The sequence below is a fragment of the Rhamphochromis longiceps genome, linkage group LG15 (genome assembly GCF_057381845.1).
Source record: "Rhamphochromis longiceps isolate RC_006_pf linkage group LG15, R_longiceps_female_GT1.1, whole genome shotgun sequence".
Lineage (NCBI taxonomy): Eukaryota > Metazoa > Chordata > Actinopteri > Cichliformes > Cichlidae > Rhamphochromis > Rhamphochromis longiceps.
The window spans coordinates 24,979,487-25,002,566 of NC_140571.1; the positions used below are offsets into that span (position 1 = coordinate 24,979,487).

Here is a 23,080-nt window from a genome sequence, read left to right on the forward strand (position 1 = left end):
ACGCCATCACATGTCCGCTTGTTTATGTTCCACATAAAGCTTTCTTTTTTTTTCTTTTTTTTTCTGCCTGTCCCATTTGGTTCTTTAGCCATCAGAATTGTTGTCTGAAGACCAACAAGGATACCCAATGGATTTACTTTGCCAAATGGATCATCGTGGCATTGCCGTATTGGTCCATTTGGTCGATCTTTGTTTTTATTATTTATTATATTTTATTTTCAGATGTTACAGACGGGACAGACATGAGTGAGAGATAGGAAAGGGAGAAAGAAAGAGGAAGGAAAGGAAAAACAGAAGGGGAGAGGGACAGTGAGAAAGGGGGGGAGAAAAAAAAATAAAAAATCTCCTGGATCACCTGTTGAGAGAAGAATAGAAAACAAGCAAAAAAAGACAAAAAAAAAACAAAAAACAAAGCAACATACTAAACACAACACCATCGCATTAATCTAGCTAAGTGTAAACAGCAGTAAATACTAAATATTCAATGTTGTTGTGCAGCACGCAGGACAGATGTGCTTCGAAGTAGCAGCCAAGAAAGGTGTAATTTGGGTCTACGAGCAGTGAACACCCGTGTGCATACCTGTGTGGATCAGCGCGCTTGTATTCCAAAGGTTTCTCCATGTAACGATCTGCTAGGGAGTGTGGGGGGGCCACAGCCCCGTCCTCCAGGGTGTGAAGCAGGTATGGAGGAGATCAAAACTCCAGACATCCAGAGGCCCCCAGAACACAAGAAACCATGGAAGACCAACAGAGGGGCAGCCGCGCCACTGTTCCAGTAAGAGCTGAGGAGAGTCCCAGATGAGGGTTCACTCAGCAGCCGCGGAGCAGAAGCCAGGGGGAGTTGCAGTGACGCGCCCGTGAGCTCCGCCGGCCGCCAGCTGTGCCTGAGTGACCGAGCCCCAGGCCGAGAGGCCGGGGGCACCCCACCCCCGAAGGGGCCCGAGCGAGCCCCAGGCTCCAGGCCCCGATAAGCGGCCGCCAAGGAGTGAGCCGGTGTGTACCTGGACGCCCACCCCCAGACACAAAGAACCACCAACGCACCGATATCTGAGGGCGTCCACATAAAGCTTTCACAATAAAGCTCAAGATCCAGTTGAGACTTTTCTAAATAAACTGAATCACGTGAAAGAGCAGATTATTTACGGATGAGAAGTAAAAAAGAGCCATCAGGTGCTAAAAAATAAACCTTAGACTCAAACGTTAGAACAGGCTTTTCCCTGCAGCACGCCGTGTAATAAATACTCAAAGAAAACGGCGGCCGTTACAACTTATGTCTAAAAATGTATAGTTTCATGCATCGGTTAAAACACTCGACTCCAGCTACATGACGCGCAGCTGGAAACACTTCCCGCAAGTCGAGCTGCCCGAGATTCACAGAATTTACAGAAAATGTTGCATTTTTGTGATTTATATCGTTATCGGATGATAGAATTCTTATATCGGGATATGAGATTTTGGTCATATCGCACAGCCCCAGCTGTTATGAGGAAAAGCCATATATATAAAAATATATATAAAAAAAGACTTTTCCCTGAAATGTTGGGAGTTTTAGGAATCTTCTCTTCAGCCAATGAAGTATTCTGTGTTTTAATGCTTTTCACATTTAAACAAACATTGAAAAGTTCAGTTACAGATGTCTGCGTGTAAATGTCATATTATCAGATAGCAGTCAGACAATCTGAACAACTATACTGGAGAAAAGTTGATATGGTGGACACAGTAATTTGTAGTTAGTGCGGTTGATAAGTGTCTGTTGTGGTCACTTGTTCTTTTATCGTCACCATTTGTTGGCGGGTACAGCAGAGTGTCAGTCTCCATTTAAAAAAAGCCACTGAATCCTATTCAGGCCAGTCACAACATTAAACCTCAGCACAGCCTGTAAATCCCCCTTTTCACCACCACACAGACGTTAGAGCCCATAAACAGCTGACTGAGGGGCTCTGTGTGTGCTTCAAAACTTTAAACGGGTCACACCAAAGTCTGCAGCCACTACACAGCTATTATGAAGCCTCAATGTTAGTTTTTCAGGGTCAGGTGATTCGCACATCCAGTCTGCCTTTTGCAAACCAACCTACCTGCTAGTTAACTCCACCTTTGTGTCTGGATATGGTTAACCAGCCTAAGCTGGAGTGACTTTCAGGATAATTTAATTTCAACATCACTACTACCCTTTCTGTTTTCCTTCCAATATTAACTCTATGATAGATGAAGTTTCCTCTTATGACGTTCTCCATGCTGAGTCACCGGATCATTTACTCTTCTGTCGTCTCTTTGTTTCAATGTCCACGTGTCATCGGCTTAAGTCACTGGTTATTTCATTCATTACTGATTTTCATGCATAACTGACGTGCTTTTAAACAACGATTTCTGCTCCCGTTTGACACCTTCTGGGCATTAAAAACATATCACACAGCTCTGTGTTTCACAGCGAAACAATTTTTTTAGAAATCATATAAATGTTTGCCGTTGATTTGTTTGAGTGAAAACAGGAATACTGAACTTTTTAGCCACGACCGACTAAACCAAAACTCAGTTCCACTAAAGGGCACAACAGGAGAATCACAACACAAACTACTGCTCAACTTTCATTCATTTGTGGCATTAAACCTAAAAAACCGAAGATAAACTCTGTAGTTTCCTAGAAAATCCCTCTCTTGCTCAGTTTTCAGACTTTCTGAGAAAAACTGTCCAAATATATCAGACGCAGTAGGATTCTGATCACAGCACTGGTCTTATGATTGTTATGATGAACACTGAGCTGTTTTAATGCCCCCTCAGGCAGCGTGTAATGTGCATGGTGGTAGCTGTGGTGCTGTTTTTAAATGCAACTGAAACATTTATTTAAAAGAAACAAATCTTTGCTCTAGAAACTTTTACACAAGGTTTACAGCACTGCCATCAGTGATGGACAGAAAAGGATCATCTTCTGCTCTGCTGCTGAACTTATAAGTATCAGCCAATGAGTCTAAGCAAAGATTCCCAAACCTCCCTCCTTCCTGGACTCTCCAGACTTTCCAAGGCATTTCCAGTCCTGAGCCTCCCCTGGAGTGGACTCCCTGGACAAGCCAGAAAAACATGACAAGTGGCCAAAAATGGATGGAAGCTCAAATTGAGATATCCCCTTTACTAACTGCTAACTCAGTTAACTCCAGTGCATGCATTCGCCTACAACATTTTTATGGTTTGTAACACAAGCCAGGTGTTTGTGTGGTCCAGACACCATCTCAGCAGAGTCTCACACGGAGAGAAGCTTTGGCAGTTTCTCATCAGCATCATTAGAAATTGTTTGATTGAACAAGAATTGGAGGTCAACACTGCTAAAGACATATCTCAAAGGACTTGAAACAGGTATATTTAACATGCTGACTCATGAGTGATGACAGCGGACACTGAAATCCACAGTTATATAGTAGAGGAACATTTCTAAACAGGAACGTTATCAGAAGTAAAAAGAGAATGTGGGATTTTCTGATTTCTAACTGACCAGAGCGCAGAGCAGATCCACCGCCTCCAGGATCAGCTCCTGGTGTCCAACCCTCGCCACGCCCAGAGACAGCAGCTCCTGGTGGGACATCCTGAGCAGCTTCTCCCCATCCACCTGCAGCTGTTGGAAGGATGGGATGTACTGCTGCAGGCTGTCATCCAGACCTGAGAGAGACAACGACAATGAAGCACATTTAATGTTCACAGAACAGGTTATTGATGAAATTCACCATTTTAATTCAGCAAAACTCAGGTTTGAAATTTATTTGAGTAAACTGACAAATTCATCAGGGATGCAACACAATTAGTGTTTTATAACAGAAGTGCTTTTGATCGCTCACATTTCTAGGTTGTATATCATGGATCACCAATCAGCCTGGAGTTCTTAAGGCACACACATGCAAGTAAACCAGAGCATGACTTCAGCATCTGAGTTTCAGTGAAAGTCATCTCTCAATGATCCATTCAGGTCTTACAGCAAACAGCTGCTGAGTCAACATCGCCTTATTGACTCAATCAGTCATTGTGACAGCCAACAGCCTGGCAGCGTCCTGCCAGCTCACCAAACCACACCTTTTCTTAAATCCATCACCTCCGTCAACCAACCAACAAGCAAACTATTTTCGTCACCTAATAACAGACCAAGAAACACATTCCTGTATAAAGGAATACGTTTCTTTCAATAACTTACTGTCTGTTTGTTAGTCCTAGACTTTGTTTCAAGTATAATGTTTTTCTGATTTTATTTATCTAACTTTACCTGAGTAGCTAAAGATAGCTAGGACAATTTTAATTAGCCCCATTTAGTTTTTTTAAAATCTCAGTCTCTCTGTTACAGTCGCCTCATTTTGTTGTTTCTTACAATCTCAACACTTCCTGTATATTTCAAATTGAAAGTCCTATAGCACTTGTAACTGTACAGAAACCCTTCACATCTTAATGAGGCTTTTATTGTGAAACATTTGCAGGAACAACACTCAAACTAATTTGATTTGAAGAAATACATTTGACAATTTAAGCAGTAGTTATTAATGCATGACTTACTCTATCACAACAGAGAATATGCGAGAAGAGAGCTTTACTGTGAAAGGAGGGAACAGGATGAGACCTTTTCCCCCCCACATGTGTAGAACAAATTGAATTTCTGGCATGAATCAATCCTTGACAGCCAACTCAACCACACGCGTGCATGTGAACATCGTCGGGGAGCTCACGTGTATTGAACTCGTAGCACTAATCCTCTGTACCATCATCACAAATCTACGGCTACTGTCACTTAAAATGCCAGAAATACTCAAATCATCAATCCATAAAGTGTTGGTTCATTTAACATTTAATAGCTCTGCCAGTAGTGGTTAATGCGCAGGTTTGCATGCTTAATGACATCTTTCTCTGGTGGCCCGGTATGGTCATACTGGGCACCCCACTTTCAGCCCCGTGACCTCATGAGACCTCAAGGGAGATGGCGCCCGTTTCAGCGGCGCCACTTTGCACCCAACATTCACCTCTGACCTCTGTGAACGAGTTCAAAGAGTTCTCTTAGCTGGATCAATAAAATGAGCAATCACGCACCAGTTACTGTCTGACACACATGAGCACAGACAAGGTTCGCTGCAGGGTTTTTGGATGTGTTTGGTTGGGAAGAATATGAAAAACTCAAAAAAATATATTAAGCATACGTGCACACATTGTACGCTAAAGAGAAGAACTGTCTACAGCAATTTAACAGTTCAACAGCCTCTACAACTCTCCGTTCTGCCAGCGTGAAATCCTCCATCTCAAAGTTCACTCCACAGCATTGTTTTTGTTCAAAACATTTCAACAAGTTCTTTTTCTTGATTTAAGTTCAGACTTGAATCCTGCATCATACTAAAAATAAATGTTAGAGTTTTAGCACACAAGCTTTCAACAAATGGCAGATGATGATGATGTTATGCAGAAGCCGAGCAGCAACTGGCCAACAAAATGTCTGGGAGGGTGAGAAGAAAACAACTGCCCCAGCATGTGGTCATTAAAGAAGCTGCGACTCCTGTTTGTGTTCGGGACGACAGATGGCCCACGCTTTCTCTCTGACAGCAGGGAGGAACATTCCTCTTAACTAACTGCTGACGGGACACCTCCGAGTTCAGCAGCCTCTGACACAGAGTTGCACCGAGAATACAAAGCGTGTTTGTTTGCTTACTGATAGTACAACGGTAAGATTCGATTAATTTTGGTCTTTATTATAAAAGGCCAGAATAAAGACTCACAGGATTTCAGCAAAGTTTGAGGGGGTGAAATTGTCTGGGAAGCACTCCAAATCAGGCCCCAGCAGGAGGATACGGGTCGTCTGCTCATCCCCCAACAGGGTAAAATTTAGACCATCTGGGATGGGCAACACTTCAGGACATTCTCAGAGGGCCAGACTTTAAACAACGGATTTAAACATGCATTGTCTTTTGATCCCCTTCCTATCATTTTGAAAGTTAAGCACTTAGTACTGAGCTTTCCTCATAGAGTGATCTGGTCACCACTCTCATCCTGCAGAATGACAGACTCCAACTCCAGCTTCTTGGACTGCACCCAGCAGTCCTGCATCTGATTTGAAGATCTGCTTCCAGAACCTGCTGCAGGTGGAGAGCTGAATGAGTCCCAAACAGCAGCTTCAGATTGTGGATGGGATGAGAAAGTCACTGAAAGACAGTGATACTGATACTGCTTCTTTATTGTCACAAAATATATTTAGTTTAATTTGAGGTGGTAATTAGCAATGGATCAGTTCATGATAAACAAGAACAAGTTTGAGATCCCTCCATTAAAGCATGTAAATTAAACTTTAATTAAAAATTCTCCATTCATCAAACTAAAAGAAAACGAGATACTACTGTGAAAGCCTTGAACTCCTATATCTTCACACATTCATTTTGGTTTCTGCTCCAGTTCAGTTGCTCCTGAAAGTTTCTCAATACACCCAAATTGAAACTGTGACCATACTCCCAAACCTTCCTCAGGTAAATATCCACAATTCCTGCTCCTTCTAGGTTGTAGCGCATCTCCACACTTCAAACTAAACTCCCTCTGCTGTTGGTCAGAGCTGGACAGCAGTTTGCAGTCAGCAGGAATGTGTTGGTGACAGCCTGGATCACATTACTGTCACCCGAGGAGGCCGATAATCTCTCAGCTGCACAGCAGGGTCGGCTAAACGTCACACGGGAGCCAAATCGCCTGCTAATGAAAGCATGATAACAAAAGACTGAGTCTCCCTGAAAAGCAGAGACAACTACCATCATAACATAAGCAAACAGGAGTTTCTGCTAAGCTTCTACACTTGATTCTTCCTGTGATGCAGAAACATCCTGCTCAGATGGGAAACGTTCGATAGATTCAGGTCTGAAAACCAATGGCTTAGACAGTTTGCTCAAATTATGGGAGATTAACAAGTTAAATAAAGTAGATAAAAGAATAAAAACTCAAGTCCAACATTCAGGTCTGGATCCAATGTTCCAGCAATACATAAAACCTCATTAATTTCTGTAGCTGCTGAGTCATTTTTATCATTCCTCATCTCGATGATTGCTCTGTCGGGTTTGGCGCTCGGCCCAAACTCTCGGAAAGCCGTTTCAAACCTCTGACAGGCGCCGAGGATCGAGCTGGATTACCACACTGTAACACTGCTGAGAGCCTTGTGTTGGCGGTTTAGTTGTTTGGTTTGTGAGATGCTTCTCAAGCAGCACGAATAATTAAACACAGCAGATGGTATCTGTGTGAACCTTTTCTGTCCATAGCACCACAAGAAACACTTACTTTAGGAAGAGCTGGAGAGAAGCCCTCATTTATTGAGCAAATATGGTCTGAAACAGTAGGGTTATCTCTTGGGATAAAACTGAACCACAGAGGTCCATTCAGATCATCTTGGTTGTCCCCTTTGGTACAAAATGTTTGATAATTATTGCTTTAACATGATCAGCTGCATAGGTGGGGAAAAAGCAACTGTATCTGCACTTATGTTTTTAGTTCATCTAATTTGTACAGACTTGTAATGTGAATGTTTCACGGTGTACTCTGAGCTCAGGTTCAGACTGATGAAATATTCATAGCCTGTTTCAGAGGATTGATTTCCAAACAGGTGAGAGGAAGGAGGAGGGACAACAACGCTGGGAGCAGATCAGCTGCTTCATTCACCGACATTTATAGACAAACTGCCAGTGACTCACAGTTCCAAGCCCATCCGAGGCCATGGAACACCTTTTCAAAAGACGTGAAGAAACAGTGCACGTATCGAAGGGCATTTCCTCGATGCCCATCGATACGTCCAGTGTCAGCTAGACCTGTGTCGCATCATATCGTCTGAGATAATAGATAATTCATTTTTAAATGATATAAAATATCATATTGTGGTATGATTGCTATAGCAACTCCATGAGCTTGTGTTCCCTGTGCACACAACAATAAAAAGAGCCCAGGCATGTCTGAGAGGAAGCCTCCAGTATTTGTTTAATGCTGCAGAATCGACTGCAGAACATCCCAGGAAGAAAATATTTTCAAGGTCAAGTTATTTTAGTCATTGTAAAACAAGTGTGAAGCCAGTTATGTTGTACTTAACATTTCCAGGGAAAATACTGTCCACGCTACTTTTGTGCTTACCCATGCAGTCTTATTTCACCTTTTTCATCGGAAAAAGATAAGACATAAATACTGCATACAATGAACACAGTTTTACTGAGTGTTTAGTATTTTTGTCTGTATCATCAGAAATGCTGTTATTGCAAGTGTTCTTTAAATATACTGTCAACAAAAGAAAACTGTTTTTAACTTTCAGTTTTTAACCTCTGATTTTAAACTTACCTGCTCCGAGTTCACTGCCATCACAGCACAGTTAAAATGAGAGAACCATCTCAGTATTTCCGTTGAAACTTTCGTGTTTGTTGACAGAATAAATTCGGCTTGACATGAAAGGCCACTAGAGAGCAAAGTGCACAGACACTCTGAACTCTGACATGATTCCTGAATTCCTACATTCACTTTGTTTAGTGTATTTTGCTCTTTTGATGACCATACAGGGAGTGCAGAATTATTAGGCAAATGAGTATTTTGTCCACATCATCCTCTTCATGTATGTTGTCTTACTCCAAGCTGTATAGGCTCGAAAGCCTACTACCAATTAAGCATATTAGGTGATGTGCATCTCTGTAATGAGAAGGGGTGTGGTCTAATGACATCAACACCCTATATCAGGTGTGCATAATTATTAGGCAACGTCCTTTCCTTTGGCAAAATGGGTCAAAAGAAGGACTTGAGAGGCTTAGAAAAGTCAAAAATAGTGAGATATCTTGCAGAGGGATGCAGCAGTCTCAAAATTGCAAAGCTTCTGAAGCATGATCATCGAACAATCAAGCGTTTCATTCAAAATAGTCAACAGGGTCGCAAGAAGCGTGTGGAAAAACCAAGGCGCAAAATAACTGCCCATGAACTGAGAAAAGTCAAGCGTGCAGCTGCCAAGATGCCACTTGCCACCAGTTTGGCCATATTTCAGAGCTGCAACATCACTGGAGTGCCCAAAAGCACAAGGTGTGCAATACTCAGAGACATGGCCAAGGTAAGAAAGGCTGAAAGACGACCACCACTGAACAAGACACACAAGCTGAAACGTCAAGACTGGGCCAAGAAATATCGCAAGACTGATTTTTCTAAGGTTTTATGGACTGATGAAATGAGAGCGAGTCTTGATGGGCCAGATGGATGGGCCCGTGGCTGGATTGGTAAAGGGCAGAGAGCTCCAGTCCGACTCAGACGCCAGCAAGGTGGAGGTGGAGTACTGGTTTGGGCTGGTATCATCAAAGATGAGCTTGTGGGGCCTTTTCGGGTTGAGGATGGAGTCAAGCTCAACTCCCAGTCCTACTGCCAGTTTCTGGAAGACACCTTCTTCAAGCAGTGGTACAGGAAGAAGTCTGCATCCTTCAAGAAAAACATGATTTTCATGCAGTACAATGCTCCATCACACGCGTCAAAGTACTCCACAGCGTGGCTGGCAAGAAAGGGTATAAAAGAAGAAAAACTAATGACATGGCCTCCTTGTTCACCTGATCTGAACCCCATTGAGAACCTGTGGTCCATCATCAAATGTGAGATTTACAAGGAGGGAAAACAGTACACCTCTCTGAACAGTGTCTGGGAGGCTGTGGTTGCTGCTGCACGCAATGTTGATGGTGAACAGATCAAAACACTGACAGAATCCATGGATGGCAGGCTTTTGAGTGTCCTTGCAAAGAAAGGTGGCTATATTGGTTGCTGATTTGTTTTTGTTTTGAATGTCAGAAATGTATATTTGTGAATGTGGAGATGTTATATTGGTTTCACTGGTAAAAATAAATAATTGAAATGGGTATATATATCTGTCTCTCAGCTGCTGCCGGGAAACTGTGTGCCAACAGGAAGCAGCAGCTCAGGGTGGGAAAGTTTTAATTGTTACCATAATTAGGGCTGGGCCATATTATACCGTTCACGGTAATACCGGTATAATGTTAGGCAACGATAGGAAAATGAAATATCGCGATAGAATGGGAGTAAAACGCGCATGCGCAGTGCCTTTGTTTTCATACGCACATGGCCGATTGTTGAGTGAAACAGATGAACCAGAGTTGGTTTGTAAAAATGGTGCAACTTCAGTGATGTGGAACTGGTTTGGTGTTTGTCCGTCAGATACACAACAAAGCACATTTTTTTGCAGAACATGCAAGCGGCCGTTGTTATTGTCGTATTTGTCGGACTAAGATGCTCTTAAATCTGGGAGTAATCTGGGTCCTAAATAGGGCTGGGTATCGTCACTGATTTCTAGAATCGATTCAATTCCGATTCACAAGGTCCCAAATCGATTCGATCCACGATTCGATTTAATTCGATTCGATTCGATTTAAATTGGGAAATTTTGACAGTCAGAAGTATAATTCAGATCAGAACATTTACATATTTTTGTATCTATAAAAAAGAAGCTGACACTCGCAAGACTTTATCCAAGGTGTGAGCATCACAGCAGATGCCTTTGTGTCAAAGTAGCTGAAGATAAAACACAGAAAAACATGAAGGTGATTTTCCTGGCCTGGGATTTTATAAAAATATTCTGCAGTACATCAAAAACGAAAGAAAACCATTAATTAATGAACATTGCCTCTGACGTTACAGCGGTTTTATTAGACACACGGCTAAGCATTTTGCATTTTGAATAATATTAAAAAGTTTAAATTTGTTCAGTATTGAACAGCAGAAATGAGGTTTTCTTTTCGGAAGAATGTAAAAGGGAAAAAAACAGCGGCCGACAGCGCTGTAAGCAACAGTAGACTTGTGCGTAACAAGCAAGCGAATAATGAAGAAAGCGAAACTGTTCGAGAGAGAGGGGGGGGGAGAGAGGGAGAGAGGGAGAGAGAGAGAGCTGCGCATCGCAATGGAAGCAAAACAGTAAAAGAGTGAATTCATGACGATGTTTATGTGAAGCGTTTGGATCTTCTTTTGCTGCTGGTTCGGTCAATATTGTTTGGAGAGAGATCAAACTAACAGCTTTAGAATCAGCGCATAAAGGGCGTGAACACAAAGCGCGGACCCGGATCAGCGAGCTGTCGGCTTTCAGCCCCGACTGTGAGAAAGGCGACATCTAACTGATTCTGATCCGCGGGTCGCGCTGTGTGTTTAAGTCTATGTGCAGAATCCCTGTACCTGCTCTCATTTACTGTTTGGTGGTTCTTGAAATTTTGTGAGATGTCACCAGAGATTCTGGCATTTCGGACAAAATAAATTTATATTAAAAAATCGATTCAGGATTTTAATGAATCGATTTTACGTTATCCAAGCCAGAATCGATTTTAATCGATGAATCGATTATAAAAACCCACCCCTAGTCCTAAACTCCGTATGCTTCAGGTCAAACAACACTGCAGCATCACTTAGAGTTAAAAACTGTCTCAATTCTTTCATCTTTAATAAAACGATCAGCATTGCTGCTTTACCAGGTGTAACTATAAAGTTTAACTTCCAGGCATCCATGAAAACAAAAGTTATTACATTTAACGGAGTTAGAAGTTAGCAGGAAGCTAGCGGAAGTTAGCTCGCTAGTTTCGCTAGTTACCTAAGCATGATATAGCATGTTCTGACGGAGAGATTTCTGAAAAAAATCAAACGTACAGCTCTGCTATCACTTCCAACATAAATGAAGACAGGAAACTAAACAGCAGTGACGTTTGTAGGGTTACTGAAGTTGGGCTAGCTGGTATATAATGATGTGCTACGTGATCGCTAGTGACACAGCTATGTTAGCATAACATAAACAGTGAAGCTGGAGGACGAACACTAACACTTTTCCACTTATAAAAGTTAACGTTAAGGTTCTTCATGGTTAGAGACAAATGCAATCGCATGGCAGGATGCTGTAAACGGACCAAACTTCAGTCAGGAGAACAACTGAGATAATCCATCCACAATACGAGGTTAGTCATTAATATACTGCAACAACATGGGAATAGAGCAGCTGCCAGAGAATTCAACATTAATGAATCAATGGTACAGAAGTGGAGGAAGCAAGAAGAATGAGTTGAATAAAGTTTGATTTATCTGACTGCTTTGTTTCCTTTAATGTGCCTTATAATCCCGTGCACCTTATGGTCCGGAAAATGCGTACTGCACACTGCAGTTTAATGTTGCAAAGCACCTCTTTTTAACTTCAGTGGATATTATACATGGTTATGCTCAGGATATGTCAGCCCATTTCTACTGGAAATGCCTTTTGGCATTTTTCCTTTCAGCAAGGAATTTGCATTTGCACTGTTACATTTTTATAAAGCTTTAATGTACATAAAAACCAGCTTCTTGTTTAAGTGAAAATAAATGGAAGGTTGTCTTTTTGCGCTAGTAATGTTGTGGAGTTGTATTTTGTCTCGCATCAATTATATCGTCGGTTATATCGTTATCGCAAATTTTCAAATATATATCGTGATAAATATTTTTGGCCATATCGCCCTGCTCTAACCATAATGACAAAGCTGCACGATAGCCTCAAATCCATGAAAACTAGGAGGTTAATATTTGATGGGTCATTACTTCATGTGTCTTAATCAATTTTATCTGTTATCAATCAAAAGATGGAAGCAGTGCTAAGGGCTTTGTGACTAATTTTGCTCTCCAAGATTATGAAAACAAAATAATCCAACAAACTTTGACTATCCTTGTCACCCTCTCCACCCACAGACTGATGCGAGATAAGCTATACAGCCACAGAGCATTCACTAATTTGTGTCAAACTCTGAGCAACCCCGCTTCATTCATCCCCATTTATACATTTTCCTTTTATGTTAAAAGAACAAGATTTCAACTTCAAGAACATTCCTGTAAAAGACATGTTAAGTTTAATAGAAGGATAAGACAGCCGTGTTTTTAAGCCCCCCCCCCCCCAACTTTGTGGAGGCCATTTTGGATTGGCAGACGGCTACATTTATGAAGAAACTGTTTAAACAGTTCAGTGTGAAAGACTTCTGACCTCAACCCCCCTCCACAGCATCCTGACATCTGACAGGAGGTGTCTGCTTCCACAGCTCTCCAAAACCCGATGACGCAATGTTCACACCTACTTCACACCAGGCCTGACCAGCCATGCAGGGGTGAAAACACATCTACATCCATTTTCCCTTCTTTGAGGAATTAACACACTCATTATTAATCAAACTCACAAATAAACATTTTTATGGCTGAAGCAACCTTTAGCAGCCAGATTCCACATCCTGAAAAAAAAAAAAAAAAAAAAAAAAAAAAAAAAAAAAAAAAAAGCCTTACAAAGCACAGACTGTAATTTGTTCACGAGTAATGTTCAGATGTATTGAGATTTTTGGATGTATTATCACATCAATTCTCCTACAGTATCAATATGTGTATCATTAAATATATTTTTAAAAAGATTCTTTCTTGCTGTACTTCCTTAGCTGCAGTGCAGATTGAGTATGAACAAAGTGACTGTGGATAAAATAACAACTGTGGGTGTTTACAGAGGTAAACTACTACTACTACTACTACTACTACTACTACCACTACTACTACTACTACTACTACTACTACTACTCCTCGCAGTTTGGCCAGCTTGTCTTGTAAGACTGGTTGTTGCTATGACAACAGAGAAGATGCTCCACACAGAATTCTCAGGCATGGCTAGCAAGCGTTAAAGCAGTGCCTATGTGTGGATCGTACGTAGCTGCATAGCGTTGTAAATAAGCAAGGTTAGACAGAACACAGCCTCAGTCCCATGACGCCATAACTGAGTAAACAAGTGGCTTTATGTAAACTGTCTCAGGGCAAACCAGTCAGCCGTAGCACAAAATGCACGTTAACCTGCAGGAAAAGAAAGCTGTTGTGCTGCTAACATCAGGTAAACTTGGTAGCGCCGAGTGGCCATAGTGCCAAATATTCAGTGACATTTAAAATCAATGAAATGTTAATGAAAGAAAAAAAATAAAGGGTCTTAAATACACAAGCAGGATTTATATGGCCAATGATTAACATCCTCTGTCAGACATGACCCAATTTTGACTGTTAAGGAGTATTTATAAGACTTGGTCATAATAAAGTTGGTTATTCTAGCCATCTCAAGCACGGGAGAGAATATCAAAAAAGCTGCAGGTTAAACTCCAGCTGCTCATCAACAGCCGAGTTAATCATTTATCAAAAAGATGAAAACAAACAAAACGAGGAGCACCATGATACCTCCCACCTTTAAAGAAAACACGCTGAAGCGAAAACCTAAAGACATCCATTATGTTTATTCAAGCAGAAATGAAAAGAACTGTTGCTTGGTAAATTTTTGCATTTTTATATAATACTAAAGATCTATTTGGGAATTTGGGTTGTTGAATTATGATTACTGGAATGTTTAATACAACAAACTCCATTAAAATCCATTTAAACTACTAAAACAAGTTTAAATATCTACTTATAGATGCAGTTTATACCCTTTCAAAACTTTCTGTATTGAGCATTTGTCTCGTTTGAGGTCTTAAATGGAACAAATAACATGTTGAATTTGTTAAATGTGTAGATTTAACAGTAGTTTTCATGGCTTACAGTTTGCATTTTTAATATACATGTAAAAACAACCTACTGGGCAGTTAAACGTGAAAATACCCTCAGCCCTTATTTTTTTTTAAACCATTGTCTCAGGGTGAGCCAATTTTACAAGCAGTCTTTAAATAATCCTAACTCTGTTATAATTTGTCCTAGAGGCAAAATTCAAACAGTTTCAGAAAGAAGAGAATAAAGGTTTTAAGAGTGTCACTGCTACTGCTATATAGACCAAAAACTCCACTGTGTCTAGATTTTAGTATGCGCTCTACCATTCTGGGCTAGAGAGAAAACTGAAATGATTCCTGAAAGATGAGAATTACTTTATAATTTTGCAGTCAAAAATCACAAGTCCAGTTGGCTTGTGTGATACTCGGGTGATAAAGGTCAGATATCTCCTCAGAAACTTTCTGTACTGAAGGTTTATCCCTGTCGAGGTCTCAGTCACCTCTTCATTACAACAAATGACACGTGTTGAGTCGTTGAAGCGCAAAGATGGAGTCCGGACCCGACACTCCCCAACTGGGTGAAACAAAAGGAATCTTTACACCACCACCCAAAAACAACAGGACGAGGGTGGAGGGCTGCAAGGAAAAGTGGTAAAAGAGCAATGAGGCTATTCATAGCTTGACTAGGCCTCTGTCAAACCCTGCACTATAACACACACACACACACACACACACACACACACACACACACACACACACACACACACACACCATCTGAGGGGTGTGAGGCAGCCTTCTGTCGAACAAACACCATTCAAGAGGAAAAAGGATTTCCTTGAGCACCGTGTAGATCTGTCCTCAAAAACTAAACAAATGGGAACTGTGGCAGTTGACTGAGTGAAAAGCAGAGCAGGCCTACTGTATCAGTGATTTATATCAAACTTTAATATTTATCTTATTATTTACAAGTAGTGGTGTAAAGTTATTGTGTTTTAACAGTAACCATTCAGGAGTATGAGGCATAGTTATGTTATATTTAGCACTTATTTCAATCACATCCAGAAAAAGTCTACACTTGACCCCACCCTAGACTCTTTAACTTTAGTATATTTATTATATTTAATGAAATCATTACCTTTATACATGTATACTTTTACTTCATAGAACACACACATGTTGGTCAAAAGCTTCAGAAGTCCCAGAGATAACCACATAAAGAATTTAGGGTTAAAACTCACTTCTGTGCACCGATTCTGAAAAACAAGGAATCACACCTACAAGGTGAGCCTGGTATCAAAGGTGAAATGCATAAAAAGGAGACATTTCATATACGATAAATTGTTTTGACCATCCAACTACTCCACATGGAAAACGCACTTCGAAGTTTTCGAATTAGTCAACTGACCCTGACATAAGGTGGAAAACTTGAGACCTCTCATAATAGAGCAAAATCCATCTCAAAACACTTAAAAACATAATGTGTTCACGGGTGAATTTCTAAAGGGCTGCTGCCAGTGGTGTATCACTGTTTTTGAACCAATCAGACAAATGTCAATAATTCAGTTTAATTAGTGAGAGATATCAGCTAAACAGCTGAATTGAAGTAAAAGTAAGTAAAGTTTACGGGGGTCAGTTTCTGGTTTTGCAGCCTGTCTAGTAAACAGTACGCTGCGTGATCGGTGTATTTGGATATCTGGACCTGCTGATATAGCTAAGGGTCCTCGAGACACTCTCTCTACTGAGCGACCCAAAAGTTGCTCACAGATGGACAAAAGGCAGGAAGAGGGCCTCAATGGAGATATTCCGGCTGCTTCCTGTGATTCACCGCTCTTCCCTGGGTGAACTCAACTTCACTGATAAGAAACTAAGAGAAAAAAAAGAAGAAAAAAAAAAAGAAAAGAAACATCCACCAGCTGGTTCAGTCTTTGATCAAAATCACACTCCTCGACAATCAGCACTTCTCATTTAAATCCATCTGGTTAGAGCTGGTGCTATTACCAGGGTAACATTTATTCATGACCGAACAGCACTCTCTGCAAACATCCAATAACACCACAAACTACAATCTATCCGTCCACACTAGCCCGGATAGATTTGAAAATGACATTTTCAACTGAAAACGCTCCGCATCCACACTAGCGTTTTCAGTCTTTTCAGAGTCGTGCATCCACACTGAAACAGATGAAAACGCTTACGTTCCAGTCCTGCGCAAAAGCAAGTGAGAATTAAAGAATTTGAAGAAAAGCTATCTGGAGCATGTACAGACTGATATTCATCTTTTTTTAGGGCTGTCAAAATTGAGAGCAATCCAAGCAACCGCTGCAATGCCCTCCCCTACCTTTGTTTATTTGGTCACATGACTGCATCACATGACTAAAATACATCATCGTTTTAGAAAGTCTGCATTTTCGTGTGTCCAAACTGCGACAGGACATCTGCGTTTTGAAATGTATGCGTTTTCGGGAGCGTTTTCAAAATGCTGCATTTTTCCTTGAGGAAAACGCCGTCTCAGGCTACGTCCACACGTACCCGGGTATTTTTGAAAACGCAGATTTTTCTATGCGTTTGCACCTTTCATCCACACGTAAACGGCGTTTTCGGTCACTGAAAACGGAGATTTCTAAAAACGCCTGCCAGGGTGGATATTTTCGAAAACTCCGTTTTTGCATTTACATGTGGACGAGGTAAACAGAGAAAATGCAGCGTCAAAGGTGTGCGGCACACTGTGCGCACTGTGAATTTCTACAATACTGTTACTTGTACTCTCTGTAGTGTTTAAATGCTTACATATACACACACAGTTACTGTGCCTCCACACATATGACTCGGTTCTGCTTCTATGCCCCATCCTTGTTTACTATTTCCCACCGAGGCTTCTAGACTTTTGATTGGCCAACATTTCTACACGGTTAGGAATATATCGCCACCTGTTGCTTTGGCATGTTCTTAGCAGCGTTTTCCTTCATTTCTGCGTTTACGTGTGGATGGGATTATTTTTTAAAACGAAAACGGAAAATCTCAGTTTTCAAAAATACCCGTGTACGTGTGGACGTAGCCTCAGTGTGGACGGGAGGTCAAAACGGAGAGAAAACGATGCGTTTTCAAACGAAAACGCATTAGTGTGGACGTAGCCTAAGAATGAAAAGAGTTATCAATATCTTTGGCTACGTGAATCATCAATCACTTGTTGATAGCAGAACAATCAGTTTTCTTTTTTGCTCATTTATCTTACTTTAATCAAATTGATTGATTAAAGTAAGATAAATTTAAGACTTAATGATACTCTGAAGAAAATTGTGACAAACTGTTGAATAAACGAGATAAATTCTCAGGCAGAACACTCAAACTTTGAACACCCGATCCTAAAAGTAATTTCTAAAGGTTACTGATGCTGTTTTGCTGTCGTTCTTTCTTTATTCTCCCCATGAATTTCGGTTGATATGATGAATTATCATAGGTCGTAACCCAACATGTCCTTCTCAATATTCACAACAAGCTACTTCATGCAAGTTGATTTATCAAATCAGCTTCATCGGAAGTGTGAGAAAAACACTGTAACCAAAACACAAAGTGCCTTGAAGTGCCGCTTTCTGCTAGCAGCATGGATGGTATGAGCATCCAGTTCAACACATTTTGAAACTTCAACTGCTAAGTCAGGGAAAAGGAAAGAACAAAAAAATAAAATAAAAATCAGAGACCCTTACTTTGAATGTCTAAGATGTGAACATCTTAGGCAGATTAGATTTTTACACTGACCATATGATGGAAAGCCAGACACAAGCAGAGCAAACGCAGCAGATTAAAGATTTCATTTTGTCAATGAAGTGCATCTTTGATAAGAATTTTACCCCCAGCCCAGACTGTCTTATGCTCTTTACGCGGGACTACACTGATTAAAGGTCGTCGTCCCCGCTAAACAAACATGATGATGTGGATGTCGCGTCCTCCTTATCGAAAACAAAAGTTTCGGTTATCTCGTCTTACTGGATGAGACGTTGTTTATTTGGATTCATTCCAGCTGAGTTTAAACAGTGAAAACCTGCCAAACTTCACTCGTGTGAGTCTGGATACACAAGAAGACGATCGTTTTCTTTTAATTTGATGATGTGTTGAAAGTCAGTGACAGGCTCCTCAAAAACACTTTCGACTGGATTACGTTACAGAAGCTCATTTTCAGCCATGTAATCCTGGATTTATTTCACATGCCATTTGATAAATGGCCATCCTAAAAAAGTACCCGTCAATGCAAAATCCATTTATTTGTGATTAAAGCAGTTTACTTGTGTCACAAATCACAATCTTGCAGACGTTGCAAAAACTGTGAAGTTAACTTTTAAAATTGATTAAACTGTGAGTGAACTAGACCTACCACAGCTCAGTGAGCAACCTGCCAAATTCAGAGTCTGTGGGAAACTAAATTACAGTCTGTCTTTGTCTGCTTCCGTTTCAACTTGTTCCTCAATCTGTAGCTTTGTCTCTGCATAAAACAAATCAGGGGTGGATACAAGAAGCTAAAAAGACACTGCGTTGCATTTAAGCTTGAAGAATTGGTTTGGGTTTCAAGAGCCTCTCTGCTACTCGCTGTGTGAGAGACTGAAGCGCCACCACAAACCTCAACAGCAACCTCCTCACTGTTCTTTGGTTTATAAATCCAGTAACGGGAATTCACTTGAGTCTGTTTGATTTACAGGTGCGCTCATAACTGACAGGCAGGTAGCCATTCAAACTGCCTGACATATTGTTAGGACAGGTATGCTGTTCTTTGACTTACATCATTAATACAATATTGGGGAAAATTATCAAAATCCTCATTTAGGTTCAAACAAAAATCTTTATTTGGTCGTGAAGTAGAAATTATCAATTTATTTCAAGTTTTTTCCAGGCATTAACCATATCATGATGTACAATACTGGATCATTATGCACTTCTGAATCTTTATTTAGACACATGCTGTTTGCACAAACAGAAGCTCAGGTAAACACAACAAAGCTTGTGGAACAAACCTGCAGTGTCCCTTGTCTTCTGCCACATAATCCCCTTCATTTGTTTTTGATCAAGTTCATTCCCTGGCCCGTTACACTTCAGCTTTAAATGCTGTGTCAGTGCCTCTGTTACTAATGTAGCTCAACATCAGCAGTCCAGAAACATGATATAAATTAATCCAAATATGAATTAATATCTCAGGTCACATGACTGAAGCGTCCACTCAAATAACTATTCAGAAACAGTGACCTTCACTGAAAGTCAAATCATCACCAGCTTTTCTAAACAGGCACCAGCACAGTAAGGTAACACACTGATCACCTTAATTAGGAAACACTCCATAGAGCCCCTTTAATGTCTCATTTTTAATGTTCTTGATTATTTTATAATATTATTATTCCGATAGACTGTTTAAGTTTAGCCTTCAACTAAAGCATTGGTTTCTCAATGATCATTGGCCAACACTGGTCTGTCTGTTCCTGTACTAACTACCAATAATTATGCTCTTTGGAAGTCATGTGACCCATTTAAAACGACTCTCTTTAAACTGAATCCAAGAATACAACAAAGAAGTTTCCCCGAGTCACCAAAGACATGTGGTGGTGAAAATGATCAATGTAATCTGACCAGATTGCAGATAACAGATGTTTCCAGCTCCTGCTCATGGCCCACACTTTTAAAGTCTGATTAAAATGGGTTTCACGAGTGACAGCTGTAATCTAGATGGTTTTTGGGGGTTTTGCTTTTTTTAAAGAGTCGGGAGGAAGCTCTTTGTTAGATAAAATTCCTCAAACTGAAACCACAGTGATGCTGATTTCTGGCAGCTTTCTGCTGATCGACATTTTTAGAGATAAAATTGTTTATTTTGGCCAAAAAGCATCGAGAGGAAGAGGAGGGTCAAAGAGTCAATGTCCATGTTAACAATCTGATTTTACAGACTCTGCATTTCCAACCAGTCGGATTTAAAACTTGAAACTAAATACTGTTCAAGTCAGTGAGTTTGTTACAACCAGTTTTACAGCCCAAACAGGAAAATCTTATCAGTTACATACATTCATAAAGACGTCATTAATTTTGTCAAAGAAGTTTGGGTGCTTGTAAAATAACCAGCTGGAAACTACTTTGACAATAAAACTCTCAGTAACTTTATAGCATCCAAAACAAAAACATGAAGTGATCCATTGTGTTTTTGGATTACAAACTAAATTACGGTATTTGGGGTTGTTAGTTGAACAAAAAACAAACAAAGAACACTTCTGTGAAGCATGTTTGACTCCTGTCAAAAAAAAAAAAAAGAAATCTACACAAATGTTATCATTTTGATTTTTTTAATGAACTGGTAATTCTCCTCAATTCCACGAAAACACCAACAGAAGTCTTCTTTAATCATAAAAATTAGCTTGAAACTCAAATATATTCAATTCAGCAACAAAGGAGGCAAAGAAAAGAAGGAAACGATCATGTGTGAGAAGCAAGGACACAAGACAATGTTTGGCATTTTAGCTTGAAAAATTATTTAGTTTAAAGTTACACTCAACTAACTATACGATGGGAAGTATATCTTGGGGCCAAAATCAGGATATAAGTGTATATAATACTGACTTGTGTTTCCATTTCCAAACTCATCAGGCACTATTGGTGCCTGGTTAAAGCATGCGAGCGGTGAAGTTTAACAGAATAATGGAGTTTTTGTTCAAGAACAAGCAATAAAAATATTGATTCCACCCATTCCCCCTGAAGAAAAAACAAGGCATGAAGTTCAAAGGGAGCAGGAAGGAAAAAAAAATAAACGTCAATTTTTACAGGAAGAAACTTCCAGCAGCCATCTGCTGCAACCAGTTGGGGGCGAGGGGATCAATACCATATGCTGAATTCAAGGCCCAATACTGACTTAAAAAAGAGAAGAAGTGATTCAAGAAACAAACAACGCTGTAACTGCGTTAAATACGTTAGCTTGCTGTTACCCATTCCCTATGTAGTTTCCTCCAGTCTACTTGTTGTTCATTGACTTTTATTTCCCGCGCACCTCTCCATAAAGAGGTCATTGACCTCATATTTAGAGTGTGCCAACCGTCTAACCAGCCTGTCGTCATGTGTAACTACACCTGTCGGGAGTAGGGCGGTATGTGGATCTGTCTGAACATGTTCAGTTAATTCCCTGAGACGTATGTTTACCAGTGAGTGACAGCTGTTTGATCAGCCTGCACAGAAACATGGGGTAGACTCTTATTGTACCCTCACTGTATTTATTGTAAGCATTTATTTATAGGTCACACATTTCTTCAGTTAGAACAAGGGAACATGGTGTTGGAGGACTGCTCACATTTACATGAGACTAAACACTGATGAGCTAAGAGCTTTAAGGCTGTACTTGCAGTACTCTCGTCCTTGCAAGGTTCATCAAGTTTTACAAGATTTTAATGTTGATTTAAATAGAAGAGAAAGCATGAAAGCAATGGTTTGATTAGAAGATGAAACAGAAGCATTTCAGATGAAATGTATGAAAACACAGCCTATAAATCTACTACCCAACATTTAATAACTAGAAATATTCCTGATGGTTAAAGATGGATAAAAATTGTGTCTTTAAGCCCAATTTTTTTTCCCTAAATGTGCCTGACCTCCACTACGAGCTGGTGGGCCACACTTGCATTCCAACCTGTAGCAGGTGGAGAACTGCTGACGCTATGCTGAGCTCAATGCTGCAGAGGCGAGCAGCGACTACCATGAAAACTGCTGAACAAGATGGAGTTGGAGTGCGATCTCCAGAGTAGAACAAGAACTATAACCACCATCTGCGGTCCAAGATGTTGGAGATGGCGTCTGTGACCACTGACCACTCAAGCAAGATACTCGAGACAGTGGACTGACATCAAGGACCGCCGTAACAGCAATCCAAGCAGGCTCCTCGTCGGGAAACACGAGAAGGGAAGGACCCTTTAACCTGCTTAGCAACACAACTTTCAAATTAAGGGCAAGTTGTTTGCCCACTACTAAACTGTCTGTCTGAGACAACATGATCAATAAATAAATGAGACCTGATGACACAATTCTTACCCACCTTTAATCATTAGGAACATTTCTAGCTATGGAAAGTTATGTAATAGATTTTTTTATTTTACAGGAGGATGGACCGATTTAGGGCTGGGCCATAACATACATTCATGGTAATACCGGTGTAATGTTGGGCAACGATAGGAAAATGAAATATCGCGATAGAATGTGGGTAAAACGCGCATGCGCAGTGCCTTTGTTTTCATATGCACATGGCGGAAAAAGCATAGCGTCGAAAGCAGATCGTTGATTGAAACGGATGAATCAGAACTGGTTTGTAAAAATGCTGCAACTTCAGTGGTGTGGAACTGGTTTAGCTTTCGTCCGTCAGATACACAACAAAGCACTATTTTTGGTAGAGTGTGCTAGCCGGCCGTCGTTATTACCGTGTTTTTTTGGAAAATACGGCACACTTAAAATCAATCCTTTGATTTTTCTGAAAATCGTCAGCGCCCCTTATAATCACGTGTGCCTTATGTATGAATTCTGGTTGTGTTTACTGACCTCAAAACGATTTTATGTGGTACATGGTGCTCGAAAATCTG

At 40.5% G+C, this 23,080-nt stretch overlaps 1 protein-coding gene across 2 annotated transcripts in view; it reads right to left on the reverse strand.

The window, feature by feature from the left end:
* LOC146652748 (connector enhancer of kinase suppressor of ras 3-like) overlaps positions 1 to 23,080 on the reverse strand; it is a 50,964-nt gene that overhangs the window by 23,656 nt on the left and 4,228 nt on the right. For both annotated transcript variants that reach the window (XM_085381176.1, XM_085381175.1), the window contains exon 2: positions 3,485 to 3,648. In XM_085381176.1, coding sequence (XP_085237302.1) covers positions 3,485 to 3,648 — 164 coding nt within the window. The remainder of the gene's footprint in view (positions 1 to 3,484; positions 3,649 to 23,080) is intronic.